This window comes from Hippopotamus amphibius, chromosome 8 (genome assembly GCF_030028045.1).
Source record: "Hippopotamus amphibius kiboko isolate mHipAmp2 chromosome 8, mHipAmp2.hap2, whole genome shotgun sequence".
NCBI classification, from domain to species: domain Eukaryota; kingdom Metazoa; phylum Chordata; class Mammalia; order Artiodactyla; family Hippopotamidae; genus Hippopotamus; species Hippopotamus amphibius.
Window position 1 is genome coordinate 3,385,989 of NC_080193.1, and position 23,588 is coordinate 3,409,576.

General features: G+C 40.6%; 1 protein-coding gene across 13 annotated transcripts in view; it reads right to left on the bottom strand.

Annotated features, from left to right (window-relative positions):
• Nucleotides 1-23,588, bottom strand: part of SFI1 (SFI1 centrin binding protein) — a 94,278-nt gene that overhangs the window by 68,689 nt on the left and 2,001 nt on the right. For 7 of the 13 annotated variants that reach the window (XM_057744383.1, XM_057744382.1, XM_057744381.1 and 4 more), the window contains exons 1-2: nt 20,276-20,858; nt 5,713-5,842 (exon numbers count right to left, since the gene is read on the bottom strand). In XM_057744383.1, the coding sequence (XP_057600366.1) occupies nt 5,713-5,810 (98 nt within the window). In that variant the 5' untranslated portion in view covers nt 5,811-5,842; nt 20,276-20,858. The other 6 variants (XM_057744372.1, XM_057744371.1, XM_057744378.1 and 3 more) reach the window with 6 other exon arrangements.

Below are 23,588 nucleotides of genomic sequence, written 5' to 3' on the forward strand. Positions count from 1 at the left end.
CCTAAAGTCATCACTGCCCACTGCTCTCTCCTTTCATCAGACTCTGGGCTCCTCCTCACCAGCTAGTGAGTCAAGTAGCAGATAAACTATTCACAGCTCTGGAAGTTTAAAGACCATAAAGATACCAACATTGGTGTAAGTCAGGCAACCCCAGAAATCTAAGTTATTCTAACATCTAAAGGAAGAGATCACAGACTGAAACCACAGATTTGTCTGTTTCTCATCGGAAGGCTCCAGGATGACAGGCACCATTTTTATTTGCTAATGTGTACTCAGCCCCTAACACACTGCCAGGCTCTAGGTAGGCAGTATAAAATTTGTTAAATTATGGAACAGAGGAAGGACATAAGGATGAAAATAGGGAACAGATGACACAGAAGGCACTTTAAAAAAACACAACATCAGAATCCAAATATCATGAAGAACAGGGGAGGAGCCTGGCTTAATTAAAAATATAAGAATACAATTACTTTTTAAAAAAATGTCAACAGGACTACGATTAGCCAAAAAATACAGAAAAATGGAAGTGAGGAGAAAGAATTAGAAAATGTTCATCCAAAAGTGACAAGGGGAAAAGACAAAAACTCTTAACTCGAAAAGCTATATGTACCCCAATGCTCACAACAGCACTATTTACAAGAGCCAAGACAAGGAAGCAACCTAAATATCCATCGAGAGATGAATGGATAGACGAATCCATTTGCAGCAACATGGATGGACCTAGAGATTATCATATTAAATGAAGTCAGACTGAGAAAGATACATATCGTATGATACACTTACAGTGTAATCTAAAAAATGATACAAATGAACTTATAAAACAGAAATAGGCACTTCCCTGGTGGTCCAGTGGATAAGACTCTGAGCTCCCAATGTAGGGGGCCTGGGTTCTATACCTGGTCAGGTAACTACATCCTGCATGCATGCTACAACTAAGAAGCCTGCATGCCACAACGAAGATCTTGAATGTCTCAACTAAGACCCGGTGCAGCCAGAAACACATAAATAAATAAACATTAAAAACAAACAAACCCAGAAATAGACTCATGGATATAGAAAACTTATAATTACCAAAAGTAAAAGCTGGGGAGGGATAAATTAGGAGTTTGGGATTAACAGATACACATTACTATATATAAAATAAGCAACAAGAACCTACTGTATAGCACAGGGAACTATATTCAATAGCTTATAATAACCTACAATGGAAAAGAATCTGAAAAAGAATATACATACGTATACTGAATCACTGCTGTACAGCTGAAACTAACATTGTAAATCAACTATACTTCAATTTTTAAAAATTAAGAAAAATTTAAAAACCAAAAAACTGCCAAGGGGAAGGTATGCTCTGACCAATTCATAACTATTTACTTGGAAGGTGTACCCTGTAGTGTTCATTTATTCACTTAGTATCAAGGACCTGCTATACCCCCAGCAACATATCTAGGCCTGGGGCCACAAAGACAAATACGTACTCAATGTGAAGATGTCTTACAAGGAAAAAACAAGATGTTGATAGCTTACAGCAAGCATAGGACACTGACACCCAATATCTATTTTCTCCTTTTTCACGTAACAGAATGTTTGGCTGGGCACATGGCTGCCCAGGATAAAGACTACATTTCCCCAGGCTCCCCTACCCCTAACTTCTAAAATTAAGTTTTTTGGTTTTTGGGTTTTTTAAGATTTATTTATTATTTGTTTTTTGGCTCCACTGGGTCTTCGTTGCTGCACACAGGCTTTCTCCAGTTGTGGAGAGCTGTGGCTACTCTTTGCTGCAGTGCGCAGGCTTCTCACTGCAGTGGCTTCTCTTGTTGCAGAACACGGACTCTAGGTGCACAGGCTTCAGTAGTTGCAACACATGGGCTCAGTAGTGTGGCACGTGGGCTCTAGAGCACAGGCTCAGCAGTTGTGGCACATGGGCTTAGCTGCTCCGCAGCATGTGGGATCTTCCCAGACCAGGGATGGAACCCGTGTCCCCTGCATTGGCAGGTGGATTCTTAACTACTGCGTCTAAAATTAAGTTCTAAGAGGATGTAGGTAAGCTCATCAGGTGGCAGGTTCCTGTAACCTGTAATCTGCCTTAAGATCCAGCCAATGTACACTTTCTCTTCTTATTTTCCTTCAACATGCTGCCTGGAATGGCTGTGCACTTGCACCAGGAGGATGAGGACCACATCCCAGAGACAGTGGTGTGGAGAGGGGGAAGGTCCTGGGTCCATAAGGACTTTACTGGACAGAACCATCATAACCACTTGCCTCCAGATTTCCTGTATGTGAAAAGGAAATCTCTTCTACCTTGTTTAGCATCTGTTACTTTGGACTTTCTGAACCTAATCCAAACTAACAGAGTAGGATAACTGGAAACAGAGTATGAGGTATAGAGTGGTAAGAAATGAGGCTAGGAAATGGACTATGGAGAGGCCTTGGAGCAAAGCTAAGGAGTTTGGATTGGAGCCCAAAGGCAATAAGAGTCACTGGAAAGTTCTAAGTATGGAGAGGGTGACACAGATTTGCAAACTCTGCAGTCATCATGGAGATGATGTATCAACTATGTCCCCACATTTTGATTTCAAACTCCCTAAGAAATCTCTGGAGTATAACATGGCTTCCTGCAGCAGGTGCCTTACTGGGAGAAAGGTGGCATACACTGCTGGTTTCCCTAGTAATTGTATTTCCCAGTGTAAACAAATAAACTGGTACTTTATGCATTGAATGAATTAAAGTAAGTAGCATGCTGGTTCGTACATCAGCTTAGTAAGCACAAGTCCACCTCCAAAAGACTCAGGGACCATTCACAAAATTAAGGGGGTGAGTGAATGGAAAGTTCTGCAGCCTGGTGGGAATTTATAGCCTGGGTTCTACCAGGGTCAAGGAATGGAAGCCTTATAATTGGTTTAAGATGACTGCAGACTAGTAATGTACCAAGGAGACAGAGGGAAATGTAAATCCTTTCTGAAGGAAGCCACCTTCATCATAAGCCTACAGACGTTCTTATACATAATTTTCATATACAATGTCCAGCACACAAAGAAGCTAGACTCCACGATTAAGGAAACAGAAACAATAGACCCACAAAGGCTTCAGATTTTAAAGAGATGTATGTATAAGTGTATATTATATATGTATAAACACATACATACACACACACTTCATTCATTCAGTAAAAGTTTATTGAGCACCTATTGCTGGTGAGACACTAAATACATAAAGATAAAAGACAGTTTTCTCGAGGGCTTCTGGTATATTGAGATGACAATGAGAATAACAATCACTAAATGCTCTGAAAAAGGTAAACTGGGGGTGTTATGGGAACGTACACACTGGGTGTCTAATCCACACTGGGTGGGAACAGGGTGGTCAGAAGAGGCTTCCTGGAGATGACATTGGAGTTGAGTTTGGAAATATGAGTAGGAATTACCCAGGAGTCAGGAAATGGAAAGAGCTGGGCGTGAATACTCAGCACTCACAGTGTAGAAGGAAAGTTCATGGAGAGTCAAGGAACTCCAAGGAGCCCCGCAGGACTCACAACAGTGGATCTCAGATTGCTTTACAGCAGAATACCTAGGGAATTCACTCCCTTCTCAAGGCTCCCCAACCTAAAGCTGCAGGGTATTCGAGGAAACAGGCCATGGTTAATTTGCTTCAGAAGATGAAGTAAAGCAGGCCTGATGAGTACTCTGTGGATCACAGGTAAACACTGTCAGGGTGTGGATTCAGCTTTTGAGGATGGGTCCCTCTTCTGTGGGATCAGCAGGGGTAGGACCTCAGCAGCTATGCTCGGCACGCCACGATCCGCCTCCAAGTCCCACTTGATTAGAGCAGGGGGAGAAATTTGACTCACAATGGACAGACCAGATTAATTCTCCCAGACCTGAATTTTGAGCTGAGACACGGTCTGAATAGGAGGTGGGGGCTGAAGCACAAAGATGGCACTGCTCAGGAGGAAGGGTCCAAACTGCTGAATAGGATTCTCCAGCTACCCTGGCTTCCACTTTGCCCAAGACCTAGTCGATTCTATAAAAAACTTCTGTACGTTAGTTAGGATCCTAGGTTGCAAGCAATAGGAACCCATTAGCTGCTGTCAGTATAACAGCAGGAGCTTTTCAACAAAATTGACAACCCTTTAGCTGAAACCAAGAAAAAAGAGAGAAAAGACACAGATCACCGAAAGTAGGAGTGAAAGGACATTATCACTGACCCTTCATAAATTAAAAGCATTATAAAAGAATACTATGAACTCTATGCCAACAAATTAGACAACTTAGAGAAAATGAACACATTCCGAGAAAAACACAGATCACAAAAACTGACTAGAGAATAAACAGAAACTCTGAATAGATCTATAACAAGAAATTGAATTAGTAATTAAAAATTATTCTAAAAAGAAAAGTCCGGGTCCTGATAGCTTCATTGATGAGTTCTATCAGACATTTAAAAAATAAGTGATGCCAATATTCTATAAACTCTTCCAGAAAACAAGAGGTCAGAACACTTCCAAAATCATTCTTTGAGGCCAATATCTTACCCTGATGCCAAAGGCAGACAAAGATATGACACACACACAAAATACAGACCAATATCCCTTGTGGTTATAAACACATAAATGATCAAAAAATATCAGCAAACCAAATCCAACATATAAAAACCATGTAACAAATACCATGACCAAGTTGGATTTATCCTAGGAATGCGAGGCTAGTTTAACATCTGAAAATCGATTAATGTAATTCACCCTATTAACAGAGAAAAGGACAAAAACTATTCAATCATTTCAACAGACGAAACCGATCACCAGTCATGATAAAAACTCTCAAGGGTCCCAAAAGAAAACAGATGACATACTAAACATACGATAACATGCTAAACATACAGTTGACACACTAAACATACGTGAGGTGATTCCCCAGCTCACATGCTTCGGAAAAATTCTGAACCAGAGCCTCAAGGACTAGAACTGATGTCTCAAACTATTAGCTCTTCCTTCTTCTCTCAGCATGCTGACATGCAGACCTCCTACAGTACAGGGTCCTTGTTGCCTCTACAGGGTGGAGACTGCAAAGGCTGCCACAGCAACCTCAGCATGAGGTGGGTCTCTCTCTTTAATGCCTGTCTCAGCTTTAGAGGAAAACCTCTATTGTCCCCATGTAGTCACATGCCCATCCCTGAACCAATCCGTCTTACAGCTGGGATTCTCATGCAGGGCCAGTCACAAGTCAGAGGCCCACCACTGTGAGACTGAGGTTCGTTAGTAAACTGCAGTCTCTTTCTTGTAAATTCCCTCCTTTTTCCTAAGTTAGCCAGAGTTGGCGTCTCCTATTTGGAATCAAAAGAACCTTAATGCAGGCTGAAAGCAACCATGATCAAAAGTAGGAGAAAGATATACTAGCCAGCCTCGATGTCATAACTTCTCTGGAAAATCATCCTTGTTTCTGCTCAAAGTCAAAATTTTAATGACAGATATCTCCACACACTCAAAATGGATATTGACTATAACATAAAGTATGAAATATGCATTATACACTATTCTCTAGGTGAAAAATCCAAAATACCAACAAGAAGCCATTTACCCCACATTCCTATCTCACTATTCATGATTTAGGAAAAAATTACTTTTTAAAAATTTATGATTTTCACACACAAAATATTTACAGGCTTTTCTATGGGCCATAATTTCAGTTATCTTTTTTGTCAAGTCCCATCACTCACCTGGAGTCAGCCTTCCTCTCCATTTTCCGCTTAATCCCTTTTTGATGAAAATTCAAGCAGTGGCTTGATACACACTTCTCAGTGAACAGATTCTTCATGTATCAAAAATTCTTTCATCTTGCCCTTCTAACTATAAGAAAAAGTAGAATGAAAAAGAGAGTAAATTACCTGAAGCCTCTAAGGAGCTACATTTCTGAACAGCTATACATCAGCTTCTAGTCTTCTGTACCTCCTTCTTAATTCAACAATAGATGAACATGGAAGTCCCTGATGTGACTCTTTTTTTTTTTTTTGGCTGCATTGAGTGGCTTACAGGATCTTAGTTCCCCAACCAGGAATCAAACCCTTGCCCTCAGCAGTGGAAGCATGGAGTCCTACCCACTGGACCACCAGGGAATTCCTGGAAAGTCACTGATTTTTAATTAACTAATTTATTTAATTTTATGGCTGTGTTGGGTCTTTGTTGCTGTGCGTGAGCACTCTCTAGTTGTGGTGCGGGGGGCTACTCTTTGTTGTGGTGTTCAGGCTTCACATTGTCGTGGCTTCTCTTGTGGAGCATGGGCTCTAGGCACGTGGGCTTCAGTAGTTGTGGCGCACAGGCTTAGTTGCTCTGTGGCATGTGGGATCTTCCCCGACCAGTGGTTGAACCTGTGTCCCCTGCATTGGCAGGCGGATTCTTAACCTCTTCGCCACCAGGGAAGCCAAACTGCTGATTTAAAAACAAAAATTGTAATTGCATTTTTAAAAGTTATTTTCTAAGAAATGAAACCGAGAGGAGAGTGAGCCACACTCAAAAGGTTATGACTGGCTCACCCGTCCTGTTTAGGTGATGTTCCAAGACCTTCAACTTCCTTTCATAAGAATACCAGTAGAGGCCAAGATTTCCTATTCCCTTCCCCCTCCCCCAGATTAATATTTATGGTTATCAATGTTACCTATAAGAATCTTCAGGCAGTTTTTGATCAGTGTACAGTTTTCATTTTCATTTAGTGATAATGTCTACCAATAATATTCATTACGAACTTAATAAATAATATAGTTTTAAAAATTTCTTAGTGCAAAGAATAGCAATATTGTAGGTTGAACTGTGTCCCCTGAAAAGATATACTGAACTCCTAACCTCTAGTACCTATGAATGTGACCTTGTTTGGAAACAGTCTTTCCAGATGTAATCAAGATATAAGTTAGGATGAGGTCTTACTGGAATAGGGTGGACCCTTAATCCAATATGATTGGCATCTTTATAAAAAGAGGAGAAGAGACAGAGGGACAGATACACACGGAGAGGAGACTGCCATATGAATACACAGACACACAAGGAGAACATGATGTGATGATGAAAGCTGAACCTCGACTGATGGGTCTACAAGCCAAGGAACACCAAGGACTGCTGGCAACAGCAGAAGCTAAGAAAAAGGCACAGAACAGATCCTTCCCCAGAGCATTCAGAAAGAGAACGGCCCTGTCTACATCTTGATTTCAGATTTCCAGCCTCCACAACTCTGAGACAATACATTTGTTGTTTTAAGCCACCCAGTTTGTGGTTTTTGTTACAGCAGGCTTTGTAAACTAATATAAGTAGTAAAACAAAGGAGGAAGACTTAAGTACATGGTGGAGGAAAGCTAACAGGGTGGACATGTCCTGTGTTGAGTAACTGTGATGCATTCATAATGAAACTTCCATTCTAAAAGAAGAAAATGACCCTTTATAATCGAGGTCACATATTTCAATGACAATCAGAAAAGGAGTTAGCCAGAAAAGAGGGTTTATCCATGCAAAAATGAATACTCCTTATTGAACTCAAACCTAAGCTCTAATCTTTCCAGTGCCACATTCCAAGTAATGAAAGTCACCATTAGTGACTAGTTCTGTAAATAAACTAAACTGAAAGATGATTCAAATAAAGATTTTTTTTTTTGTGAAACACTGCTATAATAAACAGGTCACTACCTTAGGTTTCTGTCTTGTTATAATGATTCCATGGAACGTTACTTACGGTCAAAGACTGCTTTTTGTTAATGCTCTGTGCCAACATTCTAACTACTTTACATATCGGCCTTTTCTATTAGAATATAAATTCCATGAAAACAGAAGCCATATCTGATCTCCTCATTACTGTATTTCCAGCACCTAAAACACTGTCTGGAAACTGACAGGTGAGATACATAACTACTGGAAAGATCAGGACATAAGTTTGGTCTCAGTAAGGAATTACATGAATATGAACTTACGTTTGAGTTGGAATATACATAATGATACCAAGTATAAAAGGAAAACAAAAATCACTAGGTGTGGACTCCAAGTTAAACCTACAGACTGACCTCCTAAGATGACAGTAAAGGATAAAAGGGTATAAACCATAAAGTCCGAGAGATGGGAGAAGAGATCACAGGAAATGAAAGATTTCTATAAATTTTTGCAACAGGAAGAAAATTAACTAGCCTAACAGATTTGAAGAAGTGAAAACCTACAGAGTGGGATACCAAAGAGAAGTAGGCCAACAGAATTCCAGAAGCACTCAGAACTAGAAGGAACAAGGAAAGGCACCCAGAACTGAAGCCCCAGGTCACAAATGAGGGGACTGAATGTAAGTCTATTTGGTGAGCATTTGGGACCCCTGGTCTCCTCCCCAACTCTGCCAGGTAGGGCATCCAGCTCCCTCCCCCCAGTCTCCTTTCAGAATTCTGGCAGCTACACTCCTCGGCTCCCAATCAGAAGCTGGAAGAATCTTCTCAAAAGAAGACCTAACAGACTTCGAGATAAAGACACCCATGCCCCATCTCCATCAATGAAAAAGCAGGCTTGCCCCTAGAGAAAAGCACACAAACCAAGTCCTGGTCAGACACTGGAAGCTTCCGACTAATTTCTCAGTTGCTGACACTCAAGTATGAATGGAAAATCAAGAATTACAAGACATTTTGAAATGACCTCCAACAAAAAAGAATGAAACCAAAACATGGGACTTCCCTGGTGGTCCATGGGTTAAGACTCTGCACTTGAAATGCAGGGGGCACGGGTTCAATCCCTGGTTGGGGAAGTAAGATCCCGCATGCCATGCCCTGCAAAAGAAGGAAGGCAAGAAGGAAGGGAGGGAGGGACTAAAACAAACAAAGGAATTTGAGGAAGGGCCACCACTTGTGATGTATTCCTGCCAAAAACTTGAATCTAAATATCATCAAGCTTTAGGACTTCCCTGGTGACGCAGTGGTTAAGAATCCGCCTGCCAATGCAGGGGACACAGTTCTAGCCCTGGTCGGGGAAGATCCCACAGGCCGGAGCAACTAAGCCCATGCACCACAACTACTGAGCCTGCACTCTAGAGCCCGCAAGCCACAACTACTGGGCCTGCGTGCTGCAACTACTGAAGCTTGTGTGCCTAGAGCCCATGCTCCGCAGCAAGAGAAGCCACTGCAACAAGAAGCTGTACACCACAATGAAGAGTAGCCTCCACTCACTGCAACTAGAGAAAGCCCGCACGCCACAACGAAGACCCAACGCAGCCAGTAAATAAACAAATAAAAAAGTTAAAAGTGGTAAATGTGAATAAAGGTATATGGGAGTTCTCTGTATCATTTTTGCAACCTCTCTGAAGACTGAGATTATTTCAAAATAAAAAATAAAGCAAAAATAATCCAGTGGCAGAGGTATAAATGAGATAAGATAGTTCATGAGTTGATAATCTTTGAAATTGGGTGATGGGTACATACTATATGTGGTTGAAATTCTTAATATTTTTTTTAAATTCTGGAGTAAACAGACAATATGAGGAAAAGAAGAAAAAAACACCACCAACAAAAAAGAAAACCATACGCTTAATATCCTTAGAGAAATAAGGGAACATATTATATATCCATAGAATAAAATGAGGATATTATTTAAAAGAAAACAAAGAACAAGAAACATATAGGAGAATCAAAACATTAGAAGGTGGCTGATAAAGTTGAAGAAATGCCCCAGAAATAGGAAGAAGTGGGGAAAGTGACAAAAGGAAATAAAGTTAGGAAATCAAAGGCTGGTAAGGGAGGGGTGAGATGAATTGGGAGATTGAGACTGACATATATATACACTAATATGTATAAAATAGATAATAAGAACCTGCTGTATAGCACAGGGAACTCCACTTCACTGTACAATAGAAACTAACACAACATTATAAAACAACTATACCCCAATTAGAAAAAAAAACCAAAAACATACAAACAAACAAGAGATTTTGGAAGGATGTCCTATGCCATTAATCGTCTGTCCAAAATATTAACTATAAACAAAATGGAATAAAGAATATGGAAAGAGTCAGTGTTACGGTGATTTGTTGTGAGAAGGACACTCTGGCCATTGCTCACCTTGAAACGGGGAGAAACAGGCAGCATCTACAAACTGGAAAAAGAAAGCAGATTTTTCTCTAGGACCTCCAGGAAAGACTGCAGACCTGCTGCACACGTTGGTTTTACCCCAGTGAGATCAATTTTGGACTTCTGACCTCCAGAACAGACAAGCAACCTCTGAAGTCTGGACTACTCAATCAGAAGTCAAGTAGGAGACTCTGGGGAGGGAGCACTGAATCCAGGATGCTAGACTACTAGGGAGTTCTCAGCCACAGGGTATATTAACTGCAGAGAACTTTCACAGAGCCCTGCATCAGAGTCTGAGACCTGGCTCCGTCCTACTGTCTGCAACTGCCAGTGCTGGACACCTCACAACAAACTACAAATGAGACAGAAACACAAACCCACCCATCAGCACACAGACTACCAAAAGCCATATTAATCTCACAGATACCCTAAAACACACCACCTGACACAGCCCTGCTCATAAGAGAGAAAAGACGCAGAGCCACACACCAGAAAGCAGGCACCAGACCCCCCCACCAGGAAGCCTTCTTAAGACAATGGACAAACCCCACCACAGAGGGCAGAGAGCAAAAACAAGAGGAATTACTACTAGGCAGCACAGGGAAAGAAGACAGCAAATCCTATAAATTAGGCAAAATGAGAAAACAAAGAAACACCATGCAGGCAAAGGAGGAGGAAAAAAACCCACAAGACCAAATAAATGAAGAGGAAATAGGAAAATTGCCTGAAAAAGAATTCAGAGTAATGATAGTAAAGATGATCCAAAATCTAGACAACAATATAGAGAAAATACAAGAAACAGTTAATAAGGACTTAGAAGAACTAAAGAGCAAACAAACAGTAATGGACAACAAAATAACTGAAATTAAAAATACTCTAGATGGTGGGGCTTCCTAGGTGGCACAGTGGTTAAGAATCCACCTGCCAATGCAGGGGACACGGGGTTTGATCCCTGCTCCAGGAAGATTCCCACGTGCCGTGGAGCAACTAAGCCCGTGCACCACAACTGCTGAACCTGTGCTTTAGAGCCCATGAGCCACAACTATTGAGCCCATATGTTGCAACTACTGAAGCCCACGCAGCTAGAGCCCGTGCTCTGCAACAAGAGAAGCCACAGCAATAAGGAGCCTGCGCATCACAACGAAGAGTAGCCCCCACTCACTGCAACTAAACAAAGAAAGCCAGCAGACAGCAAAAAAGACCCAACACAGCCAATAAAATTAATTAATTAATTTGAAAAAATACTCTTGATGGTATAAACAGCAAAATAACTGAGGCAGAAGAATGAGTGAGTTGGAAGATAAAATGGGGGAAATAACTGCCACAGAGCAGGAAAAAGAAAAAAGAATAAAAAGAATGAAAGACTGTCTCAGAGACCTTGGTGACAACATTAAGTGCACCAACATTCGAATCATAGGCATCCCAGAAGAAGAAGAAAAAAAGAAAGGGTCTGAGAAAATATCTGAAGAGGTTATAATAGAAAACTTCCCCAACATGGGAAAGGAAATAATTAATCAAATTCAAGAAGTGCAGAGAGTCCCATACAGAATAAACCCAAGGAGAAATACATCGAGGCACATGTTAATCAAACTAATGAAAATTAAACACAAAGAAAAAATATTAAAAGCAGCAAGAGAAAAGCAACAAATAACATATAAGGGAAAACCCATAAGGATAACAGCTGATCTTTCTGCAGAAACTCTGCAGGTCAGAAGGGAGTGGCAGGATATATTCAAAGTCCTGAAAGAGAAAAACCTACAGCCAAGAATACTCTACCCAGCAAGAATCTCATTCAGATTTGATGAAGAAATAAAAAGCTTTACAGACAAGCAAAAGTTAAGAGAATTCAGCACCATCAAACCAGCCTTACAACAATTGCTTAAGGAACTTTTCTAAGTAGGAAACACAAGAGAAGGAAAAGACCTACAAAAACAAACCCCAAACAATTAAGAAAATGGTAACAGGAACATACATGTCAATAATCACCTTAAATGTAAAAGGATTAAATGCTCCAACCAAAAGACACAGACTGGTTGAATGAATACAAAAAAAAGACCCTTATATACGCTGCCTACAAGAAACCCACTTCAGACCAAGGGATACATATAGACTGAAAGTAAGCGGCTGGAAAAACATATTCCATGCAAATGGAAGCAAAAAGAAAGCTGGAGTAGCAATACTCATATCAGACAAATTAGACCTTAAAGGAAAGACTATTACAAGAGACAAGGAAGGACACTACATAATGATCAAGGGATCAATCCAAGAAGAAGGTATAACAATTGTAAAGATCTATGCACCCAACATAGGAGCACCTCAATACATAAGGCAAATGCTAACAGCCATAAAAGGGGAAATCAAGAGTAACACAATAATAGTAGGAGACTTTAATACCCCACTTACATCAATGGACAGATCATCCAAACAGAAAATAAATAAGGACACACAAGCTTTAAATGACACATTAGACCATCTCGACTTAACTGATATTTATAGGACATTCCATCCAAAAACTACAAAATACACTTTCTTCTCAAGTGCACACAGAACATTTTCCAGGATAGATCACATCTTGGGTCACAAATCAAGCCTTGGTAAATTCAAGAAAACTGAAATCATAACAAGCATCTTCTCTGACCACAATGCCATGAGACTAGATATTAATTACCTGAAAAAAACTGTAAAAACTACAAACACATGGAAGCTAAACAATACACTATTAAACAACCAAAAAATCACTTTAGAAATCAAAGAGGAAATCAAAAAATATCTAGAAACAAATGACAATGAAAACACAACAACCCAAAACCTATGGAACACAGCAAAAGCAGCTCTAAGAGGGAAGTTTATAGCAATACAGTCCTACCTTAAGAAACAAGAAAAATATCGAATAAACAACCTAACCTTACACCTAAAACAATTAGAGAAAGCAGAACAAAGAAACCCCAAAGTGAGCAGAAGGAAAGAAATCATAAAGATTAGATCAGAAACAAATGAAAAAGAAATGAAGGAAACAGTAGCAAAGATCAATAAAACTGAAAGCTGGTTCTTTCAGAAGATAAACAAAATTGATAAACCATGAGCCAGACTCATCAGGAAAAAAAGGGAGAGGACGCAAATCAACAGAATTAGAAATGAAAAAGGAGAAGTAACAATGGACACCGCAGAAATACAAAAGATCATGAGACACTACTACAAGCAACTATATGCCAATAAATTGGATAACCTGGAAGAAATGGATAAATTCTTAGAAAAGTACAATCTTCCAAGACTGAACCAGGAAGAAATAGAAACTATGAACAGACAAATCACAAGTATGGAAATTGAGACTGTGATTAAAAATCTCCCAACAAACAAAAGCCCAGGTCCAGATGGATTCACAGGCGAATTCTATCAAACATTTAGAGAATAGCTAACACCTATCCTTCTCAAACTCTTCCAAAATATAGCAGAAGAAGGAACACTCCCAAACTCATTCTACGAGACCACCATCACAGTAATACCAAAACCAGAAAAAGGTGTCACAAAAAAAGAAAATTACAGGCCAATATCACCGATGAATACAGATGCAAAAATCCTCAACAAGATACTAGCTAACAGAATCCAACAGCACATTAAAAGGATTACACACCATGATCAAGTGGGCTTTATCCCTGGAATGTAAGGATTCTTCAGTATATGCAAATCAATCAATGTGATACACCATATTAACAAACTGAAGGATAAAAACCATACGATAATCTCAATAGACACAGAAAAAGCTTTTGACAGAATTCAACATCCATTTATGATAAAACTCTCCAGAAAATGGGCATAGAAGGAAGTTACCTCTACATAATAAAAGCCATATATGAGAAACCAAAACCAACATCATTCTAAATGGTGAAAAACTGAAAGCATTCCCTCTAAGAACAGGAACAAGACAAGGGTGCCCACTCTCACCATTATTATTCAACACAGTTTTGGAAATGTTAGCCACAGCAATCAGAGAAGAAAATGAAATAAAAGGAATCCACATTGGAAAAGAAGAAGTAAAATTGTCACTCTTTGCAGATGACATGATATTATACATAGAAAACCCTAAAGACACTACCGGAAAACTGCTAGCACTAATCAATGAATTTAGTAAAGTAGCAGGATATAAAATTAATGTGCAGAAATCTCTTGCATTCCTATACACTAACAATGAAAAAGCAGAAAGAGAAATTAAGGAAACTCTCCCATTTACCACTGCAATGAAAAGAATAAAATACCTAGGAATAAACCTGCCTAAGGAGGCAAAAGACCTGTATGCAGAAAACTATAAGACATTGATGAAAGAAATCAAAGACGATACAAACAGATGGAGAGACATACCATGTTCTTGCATTGGAAGAATCAACATTGTGAAAATGACTATCCTACCCAAAGCAATTTACAGATTCAACGCAATCCCTAGCAAATTACCAACCGCAAACTTCACAGAGCGAGAACAAGAAATCTTACAACTTGTATGGAAACACAAAAGACCCCGACTAGCCAAAGCAATCTTGAGAAGGAAAGACGGAGTTGGTGGAATTAGACTTCCTGACTTCAAACTATACTATAAGGCCACAGTGATCAAGACAGTATGGTACTGGCACAAAAATAGAAAGGAAGATCAATGGAACAGAACAGAGAACCCAGAGGTAAACCCAAGCACATACGGGTATCTTATCTTTGACAAAGGAGGCACGAATATACAATGAAAAAAAGACAGCCTCTTTAATAAGTGGTGCTGGGAAAACTGGACAGCAACATGTAAAAGAATGAAATTAGAACACTTCCTAACGCCATACACAAAAATAAACTCAAAATGGATTAAAGACCTACATGTAAGGCCAGACACTATAAAACTCCTAGAGGAAAACATAGGCAGAACACTCTATGACATCCATCGAAGCAAGATCCTTTTTGACCCACCTCCTAGAATAATAGAAATAAAATCAAGAATAAACAAATGGGACCTCATGAAACTTAAAAGCTTTTGCACAGCGAAAGAAACCATAAACAAGACAAGAAGACAACCCTCAGAATGGGAGAAAATACTTGCCAACGAAGCAATGGACAAAGGATTAATCTCCAAAATATACAAGCAGCTCATGCAGCTTAATGCCAAAAAAGCAAATACCCCAATCCACAAATGGGCGGAAGACCTAAATAGACATTTCTCCAAAGAAGACATACAGATAGTTAACAAACACATGAAAAGATGCTCAACATCACTAATCACTAGAGAAATGCAAGTCAAAGCCACAATGAGGTATCACCTCACACCAGTCAGAATGGCCATCATCAAAAAAATCTGGAAACAATAAATGTTGCAGAGGGTGTGGAGAAAAGGAAACTCTCCTGCACTGTTGGTGCTAATGTAAGTTTGTACAGCCACTATGGAAAACAGTTTGGAGGTTCCTTAAAAAACTAAAAAGAGAACTACCATATGATCCAGTAATCCCACTACTGCGCATATACCCAGAGAAAACCATAATTCAAAAAGAAACATGTACCATAATGCTCACTGCAGCACTATTTACAATAGCCAGGACATGGAAGCAACTCAAATGCCCACCAAAAGATCACTGGATAAAGATGTGGCCCATATATACAATGGAATATTACTCAGCTATAAAAAGGAATGAAATGTAGCTATATGTAATGAGGTCGATAGACCTAGAGACTGTCATACAGAGTGAAGTAAGCCAGAAAGAGAAAAACAAATACCATATGCTAACTCATATATACAGAATCTAAAAAAATGGTACTGATGAACCCAGTGACAGGGCAAGAATAAGGATGCAGATGCATAGAATGGACTGGAGGACATGGGGGTTGGGGGGGGAGGGGCGAAGGAGAAACTGGGATGAAGTGAGAGTAGCATAGACATATATACACTACCAACTGTAAAATAGATACCTAGTGGGAAGCTGCTGCATAACAAAGGAAGATAAACTCGATGATGGGTGATGACTTAGAGGGCCAGGACAGGGAGGGTGGGAGGGAGTTGCGGGAGGGAGAGGATATGGGGATATATATATGAATGCAGCTGATTCACTTTGGTGTACCTCAAAAGCTTGTACAAGAGTGTAAAGCAATTATATTCCAAGAAAGAGCTTAAGTAAGTAAGTAAGTAAGTAAGTAAATAAATAAATAAATAAATAAAATCAGCGGATTCATGGTTTTCAGGAGGTCAAAGTGTTGACTCTAGAAATACTACTAGAGGAGGAAATCAAGGAGCCCAGTAATGGTCTTCAGTGTGAGAAAATAAGAAATATATAGGTAAATGCAGACCTTGAACTTGCGTAGCTGAGGATGCAAAATTCTGGAGAGCTCAGGGTGTTGAATGATCATTTTTCTGATGCTGAGGTTCTCAAAAAGCAGTAATGCAGTGGATGACAGTAAGTCAATGCCTAAATTCTGTATGAATGGGGGTTGGCGATCATATCTAAGGCTGTTGGTGCACTGCCTTAATTTATACCTTCAATGTTATTCTCCTGTTAACTCTAATCTGCCTTAAATCTTTCTCTTGCTCCAATCTGTCCATCATACCCCAGAGTGTTTTACCTTTCTGAAATGCAGCTATGATATACGATCAACCACCTTGATTCCTTTAATAAGTCCTCATATCTCAGACAGTTTTTATTCCTTTGTGTTGCAAAGGACTTCTTGAATGGCCTTTACTTCCTTTTTCAGTGTGATCTCCTATGCTTCACACAAACCATTTTAGGTGCAGATAACAATGGTCTGCTGTTAAATGCTTTGCTGTCTGCAGAGTTAATTTCTCTATTCTGTTCAGTGTTTATTTCTCTATTTTGCAGAGCAGAAAATTTCTGCTCCACTTTTTTATCTCATTTATTTTTAATTTTTTTATCATGCATATTGTCATACTTTGTCTTCTTCCCCTGTAGGATAGTAATCTCAGGGGAATTTTAGTGATGACACATAATAAGCCTTCAATAAATATTTCTTTGCTGAAAAAAAAATATGGAAAGCTCTAATAAATAAATAAATAAATAAAAGAAAGCCAAGGCTTAATCCAGGGTATCAGATATACAACTTTGCTGAAAAAAAAATATGGAAAGCTCTAATAAATAAATAAATAAATAAATAAATAAATAAATAAAAGAAAGTCCAAGGCTTAATTCGGGGGATCAGATATACAACTAGCAAGAATTTCACAGAGATATGAGAGAATCAAAGAGGAAGAAATTATCAAAGAAATAAGAAGAAAGTTTTTAAAACTGAAAGATGTAAATCCTCAGATGAGAGGTCCTGTACCAAGTCCAAATGTCAGGGTAGATCACTTTTTCCAACATGGAAGGAGAAAAAGCTTAACATATGCCTTTCTTGAGAAGATAAAGGAAAACTGGACATTATCAAAATTAAACATTGGTGCTTTAAGGACATCATCAGGAAAGTGAAAAGAAAAAAAAAATGAAGACAACTCAATGAATGGGAAAAATACTTGCAAATCTGCTAGGTAACTTATATCTAGATTATATCTTTAAAATTCCTATAACTCACTAATGAAAACAATGAACCAAGTTTTAAAATGGACAAAGGATGTGACTAGACATTTAGTCTGTACAGAAGATATATAAGTGGCCTATAAGAACATTATGAGATGCTCAACATCATTAGCCATCAGGGAAATAAAAATCAAACCATAATGGGTTTCTCTGCTGGTGCAGTGGTTAAGAATCTGCCTGCCAATGCAGGGGACACTGGTTCGAGCCCTGGTCCAGGAAGATCCCACATGCCACGGAGCAACCAAGCCCATGCACAACTACTGAGCCTGTGCTCTACAGCCTGTGAGCCACAACTACTGAAGCCCGCACGCCTAGAGCCCATGCTCTGCAACAAGAGAAGGTATAAGAAGCCTGTGCACCACAGTGAAGAGCAGCCCCTGCTCTCTGCAATTACAGAAAGCCCGCTCGCAGCAACAAAGACACAACGCAGCCAATATATAAATAATAAATAAATAAGACTTTCCAAGATTCCAAAAAAAAAAAAAATCAAACCACAATGAGGTACCCATCAGAATGGCTGTAATCAAAAAGAAAGATAATAACAAGTGTTGATGAGCATGTAGAGAAACTGAAACCCTCCTACACTGCTGGTAGTAATGTAAAATGGTGCAGCCACTTTGGAAAACAGCCTGGCAGTTCCTCAAAAAGACAAATACAGAGTTACCATTTGATATAGCAGTTCCACTCTTCAGATTGTATCTAAGAGAACTAAAACCATACGTCTATACAAAAACTTGTACGTGAATGTTCATAGCAGCATTGTTCGTAATAGTCAAAAGGTAGAAGTGCACGTGCCCACCAACTAAAGGATAAACAAAACATGGTAAATCCATACAACGGAATATTACTCAGCCATGCAGTGTTGTTACATGCTGAAACATGGATGAACCTGGAAAACATTATGCTAAGTGAAAAACACCAATAGCAAAGGACCACATATTGTATAATTCCATTTACACGAAATGCTCAGAACAGGCAAATCTAGAGTCTGAAAGTAAAGTGGTAGTTGCCTAGGGCTGGGAGGAGTGAAGGGAAACGGTGAAGTGACTTACTAACAGGTAAAGGCTTCTTTTTCAGGTAATTAAAATGCTCTAAAATTGATTAAGGTGATGGCTGGATAACTGTGAATATACCAAAAACAACTGAACACTTTAAATGGGTGAACTGTATGGTATGTGAATTATATCACAATAAAGCTATTAAAAAAGAAGAGGAAGAAGTAGTAGAAGTAGTAGTATTGCAGGAAAATGTGCTCCAAAAACCAAGGAAATAAATCAAGAAAAAAAAAAAACCACCAGCAATCTGGGCAACAGTGAATCTAACACAAAAGAACAGTAAAAAAGAAACAAATCCCAGCACAGATGTGAAAACAAGTCTCTGGATTAGAACTGGGAACAGCAGGCACAGAGCCAACAGATCAGATTAGAGCAGAGGAGGAAGGTCTCCAGGTAAGAAATGGAACTGATGGTTTTGAGAGTATGCGAAAAATTACTGATAGGTCTATGAGAAATACTGAAGCATTCAGTAAAAACAATTAGTGATCTGTGCATGGAATACTAGGAAAATAAGAAAGTAAGGCAATTATTAATTCTCAGGAAAAAATGATGGGATGTACAAGAAAGGAAGAGTCGCAATTAGTCTACTTGGTTCAGCAGTGAATACCTGTTACATAATGTAAACATTGACTATTAACAAATCACCACATAACCACGTTGGTGAGATGAGCAAACAAAAACTGTGAGCCAAGTCCTTATCTCCCATGAATAACAGTCAACACTTAATGTGTAAATCTAACAAATCAAGAAATATCATCTATAAGGTTATTTACTTCCAATTTACGAATAACATCAGGAGGAACAGTTAGAAGGGAAATTGGAATTGGAGCCTGGAGACTATTTTCTAACATAAGCTCCCAATATTAATTTTTAAATACATATGTTAATTCCAAAAATATAAATGTAAAAGTATCTTAAAGAAGTGTCTACGGCATTCTGCAGCTTCTAAAAATAACAGAGAAATGAATGATTTTACTAAAGAAAAGCAAGGAAATACCTAAGTTTATATACTAAGTTGCAGAATAAGTTTCAACTACTTCTTCCAGGAAGCCTTCCATGACACCTCCAAGCCTCATATTTCCATGGCACTTAGGCGGGTACCATGCCACCTAGAACAAAAGAGATTAGCTTCAAAATAGCATTCCTGGACCGGGTACTCTGTGCCAGGCATAGCGCTAAGCACTTTTCACTAATTACCTGTTTTAACACAACCACCCCGACAGGTGGTAGCCATCTTCAGTTTACAGACGAAGTGCCCCAGGTCACCAGCTAAACGGTACAGCTGGGGCTGGTACTCAGGGCCCTAACACGATTCAGTCAACAAATATTCACTATAATCCAGAGGTTAACACTAAATCTGAACGGCCTCCTCACGAAGCACTAACCTCCCACCTGTGGGTGTTTGCCCAATCGGCCTCGAGGCTCAGGGGTGGCTCCTGAGGTCCGCAACCCCTCGCCCCTCGCAGCAGGGTTCCCGAAACCCAGGATTCGAACCCGCGCACGCTAACGAGCCTCGCACGGACGCGGGAGCGGCACCAGCGCCGCCGTCCCGGGCGCCATTCCACCTCTCCTCCACTCCCGCACCTCAGCCCCGCGGGAAGGTAGCATCACCTGCACTCCCAGAGGAGGAGGAAGCGGAAGCTTCCACAGGGCAGTCACCCGGCCGGGCTTGCAGGGACCGAGCGCTCACCGCTGGGCTCCGGCGGGAGAAGCCGAGCTCTGCCGCCTCGCGCCTCGGAGAAATCCCGGCGGACACGGGTCGGTCTCCTCAGGCCCGCGCGGCCCTCGCCCGCCTCCTCGCTTCCCGCGCCTCAGGACGCAAGTCTCGCGCCGGCCCCGCCCCCGTCTCCACGGCGACGCGGCGTGCGTGAAGGACGCCCCGCCCGGGACCCGGGAGTTCACGCAGCCTCAGTGCGGCAGGGGACACGCCTTCCTCCGGCCGCCTGGGAGATCCCGCGACGCCAGTAGGCCCTGAGGTGCGTGGATGGAAGCGCTTTCTAGGAGGCCCCGCGGAGGGCTCTCTGCCTCCGTGGCCCACTCGCTTCGCTCAGAGCTCAGCCTCGTACTGCTACTCTGAGACACGAGGGGGTGGGAGCTGTTTTGAAGCGGATTCCGGAGTTACGCTTCGCGCGGCAAGCACTAGGGACGAGGTTCCCGCGTGGAGGCCGGCACGGACCGAAGCCCTCCTTCCCCCACCTCCCGCGTGAGCCTCTCTGGCTCTCGTTCTCCGTGATTCCCAGGGAACCAGAGCCGGTCCCCGAGGCGTGCCGCGCGCGCATGCGTGTACTGGGAAGGTCATCGATCTTGACCGCGCGGGTGAGGGCGCGTTGTTGCGCAGCCGGCGAATAAAATTGTCCCGGGTTGATATCATCTCTTAATCGTTCATTTTAAAGTGTAATTAACAAGCGTTAATTGTTAGTAAGTAGTCGTTAATTTTGAAATTCAGGCCAACTGTGATCATTTTTAAACATGGGGATGGGAGACAGTAGGTAGGGGATTGATTGATTGGCTGTGTTGAGTCTCCATTGCTGGGGGCTTTCTCGAGTTGCCCTCAGGGATGGGGGGGAGGGGAGTTACTCTTCCTTGCCCGCGTGCAGGCTTCTCATTGCGATGGCTTCTGTTTTTGCAAAGCACAGGCTCTAGGTGCTTGGGCTTCAGTAGTTGTGGCTCGCTGGCTCTAGAGCACAGGCTCAGTAGTTATGGCACAAGGGCTAAGTTGCTCCTCTGCATGTGGCAGTATTCTCCGAGCAGGGCTCCAACCCATGTCCCCTGCATTGGCAGGCAGATTCGTAATCACTGCGCCACCAGGGAAGTCCCGGTCATTTTTTTTTAATTGAAGAATAATTTGATTTACAATGTTGTGTCAGGTGTGTAGCAAAGTTATTCAGTTATATGTATTCTTTTTTAGATTCTTTTTCATTATAGTTTATTAAGCTAGGGCATTTTTATATCCTTTTCTCCTGTGCTTTGTAAAAATTCATTTGAAAGCACCTGAGATTTCTGGTGGAGTGCACAAAAGCTAGCATTATGTATTTAAATGCGTGGAAGATTTTACATTAAAAACATGAAAAATACTGTTGTTGGGTACCTTGGGAATAGAAGCACAAGTAATTTGAATTTTTGCTCTCTTTTTTACCTATGTTAATTTTTGCAATTAAAAGTGTTTAAAAGGGGAAGTTCCACTTTAGCAGGACACGGGACCCCAACTTTAATCTGACATTATGTGGCCAAGTAGTTTTTAAATAATTTAGTGACTTTTAAAGTCTTAACACTGTAACTAATATTTACTTACTGTAAAGTTACTCTTTCCTATAAGTACTTTATTTAAATTATGTTTATATAAATTATGACAATCCAGGATGATAAATCAGTAACCATCCTTTTTAAATGATTTGCTGATACTTTATCATGTGTATTTACCACTGTCAGCTTTGACTAATTTAGGAAGGAATTATAGGTATTTCCATTTGAATTATAATTAGTCCTGCTGGGAAAGATTAGATAATATAGAATAACCGTAACTAGTGCAGCAGCACTTGGTGTCAGACTCTGTTTTAAGTACTTTGCATATATAAAATCAAAGATGTAAAGTGCCAGAAAGGGTTTAGGTTCTGCAGATAATTTGCTGTATGGTCTTCCAGAAGTCCCTTAATAATTCCTTTGTAGTCCATGACCGCATGATGACATGACTGTGAAACTGTTCAAATCCTGTTTTCTTGGAACTAGGGATTACCCTTGGAGAAAGAAAAGCGGAGTAGAAAAAAGCCCATTTAGGAAAGTGGAGAGCAGTGGAGGTCTGAGTTGAGGCTGCTCTCAAAATTTTTAGGTGTCTAATTTCTATTTGCTTCTCTGCTGTTCTTGGACTGCTGATTTCCCCAACTGACTGAAAGTTGGGAGTCCCCTTATGCCAAATTTTGAAACAAGAATGTGAACCTAAACCAAGATCTTACAAATATTTAGTAAAGAAGTAGAATAAATCATTTCTCTCTCTCTCAAAGGGGTTATCCTTGCAAAAGAGGGCATTTAGAATGACAAATTATCATTCCTGCCAAAGAGAATAACATTCAAAAGCTACAATGAAATAAGGATTTGCATCTAGCTTTTACATGCCACAAGTGAAAGTTCACAGATGCGCCCCCCCCCCCAAACGATTGCCTTAATTCCTAGGCAATTGGAATAATTGTCTTCTTTAATAAGCACAAATTAAGGCTCAGAGGTAGGAAGTGCGTTGAGAACAAGGTTCTTCAAGACATTAAAGAAGATCCTGGGGGATGAGCACATCCTCACTAGGATAGACCAGCAGACCCAGGAAATGAGCTCCAGGCCAGGTCTCTTACCATAATAGCTACAGTGCCTTGAGCACATTTCATATATGCCTTGCGGTAATTTTAAAATATACCCACAAGTTCTGGGACACTCTTCCTGTATAAAGGTGTAGTCTAAGTCCTTTTCCCTTAAATATACGCCAACCTTAGTGACATCTAAGGAACAGAATGTGGCATGTGGCGGGACAGTGAGTGACTTCGAGGCTAGGCTAAAAAAGACAATTTGCAACTGTCTGGCCCTCTCCTATGTGGGCACTTGCCCTGGGAATCTAGCCACCATGTTATGAGGAAGCACAAGCCAGTGAGACCAGGTGTATGTGTTCCAGCCAATACCTCCATTGGTTCCAGCTGACAGTCACCACCAACCACCAAACATTTGAGTGGGTGAGCCATTAGATGTTCCTAGGAGGCAGCCTTCCAGCTGATGTAGAAGGGAGCAGAGACCAGCTGTTCCAGCGAGAACCACCCCAAATTTCAGGTATGGTGCAAAATAAATGTTGGGTTGAGACACTGTGAGTTTTGGGGTGGTTTGTTACACAGCAAAAAAATAACCAGAACAGTGTTTTTAATGTTATCTCTGATTCCCACTACATGCCTAA